Source organism: Adelges cooleyi, unplaced genomic scaffold (genome assembly GCF_023614345.1).
Source record: "Adelges cooleyi isolate 19-005CV unplaced genomic scaffold, UGA_ACOO_1.1 ACOO_flye_CR_arks_rails_tigmint_CR_PRNA_2, whole genome shotgun sequence".
NCBI lineage: Eukaryota > Metazoa > Arthropoda > Insecta > Hemiptera > Adelgidae > Adelges > Adelges cooleyi.
In genome coordinates this window covers 1,775,743-1,780,169 of record NW_026095860.1, presented here as the reverse complement: position 1 = coordinate 1,780,169, position 4,427 = coordinate 1,775,743, and the positions used below count along the sequence as shown (strand labels likewise).

Below are 4,427 nucleotides of genomic sequence, written 5' to 3'. Positions count from 1 at the left end.
TGGTTATCTGTTAAACTTCAATGCGAAGAGCGATTTTCAAGTCACGAGCTATGCCCGAACATGTTGAGTTGGGTCGATTTTCATAATCGTTTTTGTCAGGAGTAAATATGCAATTATTTAAGTAAGTAAGTAAGTAAGTGTTAAATACCAAATTCGATAGTAGTTGCTCGTCCGACGTTTAAAACCTAAAAAACGGGGAAAGTCGATCGGTTTGGAAACAAATTGCTTTCGTCTGCACGAAAATCGTTCAGAAATCATAATAATAATTATAATAAAGAAAGGTTCGTTGCAGAAAAAAAAAAATTTCTCTTAAATTTGATTATGGCAGATTCATGATTATTTGAATCTGTCATATCTGATTGATAGATTTGCTAATTGTAATCGAGTAGGCGAAATTTTAGGAGTTTAAAATCCTCCCCTTTTACAGTTTGATCATGTTTACCTTCCTGGGAGAAGTCAAGTGATACTAATTAAACGATAATTGTTCTGAATCCGTTCAGGTGTACCTCGATGAGGACATAACATGTAATACTCGACTATTATTTTTATTATGTTGATTGGATCTTAAACAAAAATAATAATAATAATTTGTTGCTTTAACAATAATTGCTATTCGAAGGAATCGGTTCAAAAAAAGTTCACACCATTGTAAAATCAATACCATGTCAGTTCCGCATTGATGTGAGAAAACTTAAAAATACCCAACCTTGAATATTATAGTGAGGATGTTATATATCTACGAGAGTTGTATTCATTGTGTTCAAAACGTGGGTAGTAGCTGTTTAACCCTAGCACTACTAAAATAACATAAAAAAAGTTTTTATTTTTTTTTAAATCACAAAATGGGATCGAATATTGTCGATATGTTTAATGGCGGTACGGTTTTAATAACCGGAAGCACAGGATTTCTAGGAAAACTTCTTACGGAAAAGTTATTGCGGTCCTGCGAAAAAACAAATATTGCTATTATAGTAAGAAGTAAAAAGGGTTTGACGGCTGAACAAAGGACTACAAAAATGTACAACGAAAATGTAAGTATACAGTCTACATTGTATGATAATATTTTCTTAATTGCCTCAGCGCTCTCCTTAAAACGATACAAATAGTTCTTCGATGAAAAAATATTATTAAAAAAACAAACCCCCGTCATTGTAAAATGAGTATGAATGTTCGCACATTCAACTATTCAAGTTGTACTTATAACAAATAATAAAAATAAATTAAGTTTTTACCACCTACTGTAATTTTGTAATTTTTACGCATAACGGCGGTTCTCATAATGACAATAGTAGTTTTGTAATTAATTATTTTAGCACAATCACTCCTTAATTTTAGTTTACCTACCTAACCTAACCTAACCAAACCTAACCAAACCTAACCAAACCTAACCAAACCTAACCAAACCTAACCAAACCTAACCAAACTTAACCAAACCTAACCAAACTAAATCAAACCTAACCTAACCTTAAGGGTATTTTAGTCGAGCCAAATTTTCGGTTTTACAAAAACACTTGTCCGGGTGCTTAACTTACAGCTGTTCGATCGGTTACGAAAAGAAAGGCCAGGCTTCATGAATTATATTAACGTTATTGTTGGAGATTTGACGGAATCACCGTTGGGTTTATCGACCGTTGATCGTGACTGGATTGTGAGAAACGTTAATTATATTTTTCATTGTGCTGCCACTATAAGATTCGACGAACCTATTGAAATTGCAACTAAAATTAACATTGAAGGAACAGAACAACTTTTGAACATGGCCACACAAATGGAAGCGCTGAATCCTCTTACCACATGGCGTTAGTATGATAAAACCAGTGGGTGTTAAAAATTATTTTATCTATAGAATTATACTTAATAAATATCACCTATTCAGCTATGGTTTCAATTTTTTTCAACCTAATCAACAGTACACACAGCTCATTTTGGTCATAAATATTTCGTCCGGTGATGACATTGCTATTATGTGGTGGTTAAATCAAAGGAAGAAGATAAATTGAAAACGCAGGAATTTTTTAATTTGATATAATAATATAATAATACTAAATAATAATAGTAAAGATATATGAAATAGTAATAATAATAGTATAGTAATTATGAATAACAATTCAAAATATTCAACATTATTATTAACATAAAATAACAATATGATATTAAATAATTAATGTTAAAAACAATTAACATATGAGAGGATGTTTGGCCTTTGACAGAGTCTCTGTAATTCGGGTTTATGTCTCCTTTCAGACCGATATAATTAAGACATTTTTCCCGAATTTGTTCTTTTAGTTTGCAGCACATATTTGGAACCGGACCCTGGGCACTTGGAAAACATGAACGGCCCAACAGGGATACTTGCTGGATATATAGTAGGATTTCTCAGAGTAGTCCCGAACAGAAGAGATAAAATAACAGATTTAATACCCGCGGACTACACAGTGAATGCTTTGATATCGACCATGTGGGATACAGTGAACAGGTAATTATTACTACTGAGGGTTCATCTATCATAGGTGATGTAATAATTTGTATTATCCGTAATTTAAAATTGATTTTTGACTTTTTAGGTTTAAAATGTCATACCCGGAGAAGCCGAAAATATTCAATTTTGTGTCGTCTGTTGAAAGCCCGTTAGTATGGCAACAGTTTATGACTGTAGTGTTTAATTCCTACAAAGCTGCACCGCCATGTAGTGCCACGTGGTATGCGAGTTTGGCTACTTACACGCATAGATTGGTTTGGAATCATATTGAGGGTACTTTTACATCGTATACCCGCTATAGTCTTTGATTTCTTACTTATTTTGACGTTAAACGAACCGAAGTAAGTTTAGCTTCTCAATAATCACAATAGATTTTTTTTTAACATGTTTTCGGGATGGGGGTCATTCTGAAATTCGTGTTACGATTTCGTGTAATGGACCTAAAGATGTAATCGACATAAAGACCGTCATCGACATAAAGACCGAGATTATATTTTATTGAATGATAAATATGGGTACAGGGGTTCTAGAACACACACGTGTTCAATTAGTTTTAGTTAAATTTATTTTGGAAAAAAAAAACCAAGCATTATCTATAGTGTATGCCCAATGCCGGTAACTAAATTTTAGTATTGGACTTATTTTAGATTTTGGAAACTCTACGACAAAGTCGGGAAGTTAATACACTTGCTTAGACCATTTACCCTGAACGAGTGGAAATTTAATAATAACAATACACGAAAATCGTGGTGTTCGCTGAGCCGGGAGGACCAACAATTATTTCCGTTTAGTATGCACTACTTTGATTGGAATCAATATATAAATGTGTTTTACCACGGGATCCGCAAACATATTCTCCACGAAGAAACCGATAACATTCCTATGGCTTTGAGAAAAAATCAAATGTATGTAATCATGTTTTACCGTCCAACTATACAAGTATCTTTAAAATATGTATTTACTAATTTTTCAGACTGTTCCGGTTGAATCAAGTTTTCATATTTTCAAATGCCTACATTGTGTTGAGAATACTTTGGAATCGATTGTTTATGTCAAAATGAGTTTTATATTTTGTTTTAATATTAATAATAAAAAAAGGGTTTACTACATTTTTTATCACTTGTATCCACAAGAATAATGTCTTATTTGATTATTATAATAAATCTATATTCCCTAGAAGGGTTTCTAGGGGAAAGGGCTTGCGATATTTGTTTGTTTTGTCAATGTTAGGTCCCACGTGTACTATTACTACATGCTATTTGTTATAAACACTGTTGACTGCTCGCTTTCCTACACATGGCAGTGTTGCTTAACCGTCGGAAATAAGTAAATTAGTTTTTCTTAGTCGGAGGAAACAAAGCGGACAGTGTTGTTTTACAACATTGGTGGCATACGAGTGAATAATCGAAAAACGACTGGTATCTGGTACATAATAATAATATTATGGTGCATAGTAATATTATCGTTTCAATGCAAACGATACGATCATAACGCCTGGTAATTATAATTGAGTAGTTTTACCGGGTGAAAAAAAAAAATATTACCATCAACGACTAATAATAATTTATCATTTATACCGCAGTGATCGATTTAAACGAGCGTTAACAATTAACTACACGACTACCGGACACCGAATATAATATATAAGTCTCGTTAGTAGTCGCAGTAGGCAAGAGCCGTTAATGATTCATTTATAATATGTATAAACCAAATGACCACACACACACACACACACACGTCTTGTTGCATAAACTCTTATAAAACCAACAAACTAAAAAAAAATCGTAGATTGTGAACAAATTATTTAATCGTTTAAGAACCAGCATGAAAAATAATATTATACAAACGCGTTATGTACCGCTATTAGAAGCAGGCAGGCGAAAATAGTACATAAGTGAGCGTTATAGACAAGTATTGACAGTAAATATCATATTTTCAAGACAAACTA

The 4,427-nt window shown here is 32.8% G+C and overlaps 1 protein-coding gene across 1 annotated transcript; it reads left to right on the top strand.

Moving 5' to 3' along the window:
• Window positions 1-803: 803 nt before the first annotated feature.
• Window positions 804-3,576, top strand: LOC126833807 (fatty acyl-CoA reductase 1-like). Its single transcript, XM_050565352.1, has 7 exons — window positions 804-1,031; window positions 1,535-1,799; window positions 2,287-2,476; window positions 2,565-2,686; window positions 2,718-2,820; window positions 3,127-3,384; window positions 3,453-3,576. The coding sequence occupies exons 1-7, from the start codon at window positions 843-845 to the stop codon at window positions 3,538-3,540; spliced, it is 1,215 nt and encodes a 404-aa protein (XP_050421309.1). The 5' UTR covers window positions 804-842; the 3' UTR covers window positions 3,541-3,576.
• Window positions 3,577-4,427: the final 851 nt, after the last annotated feature.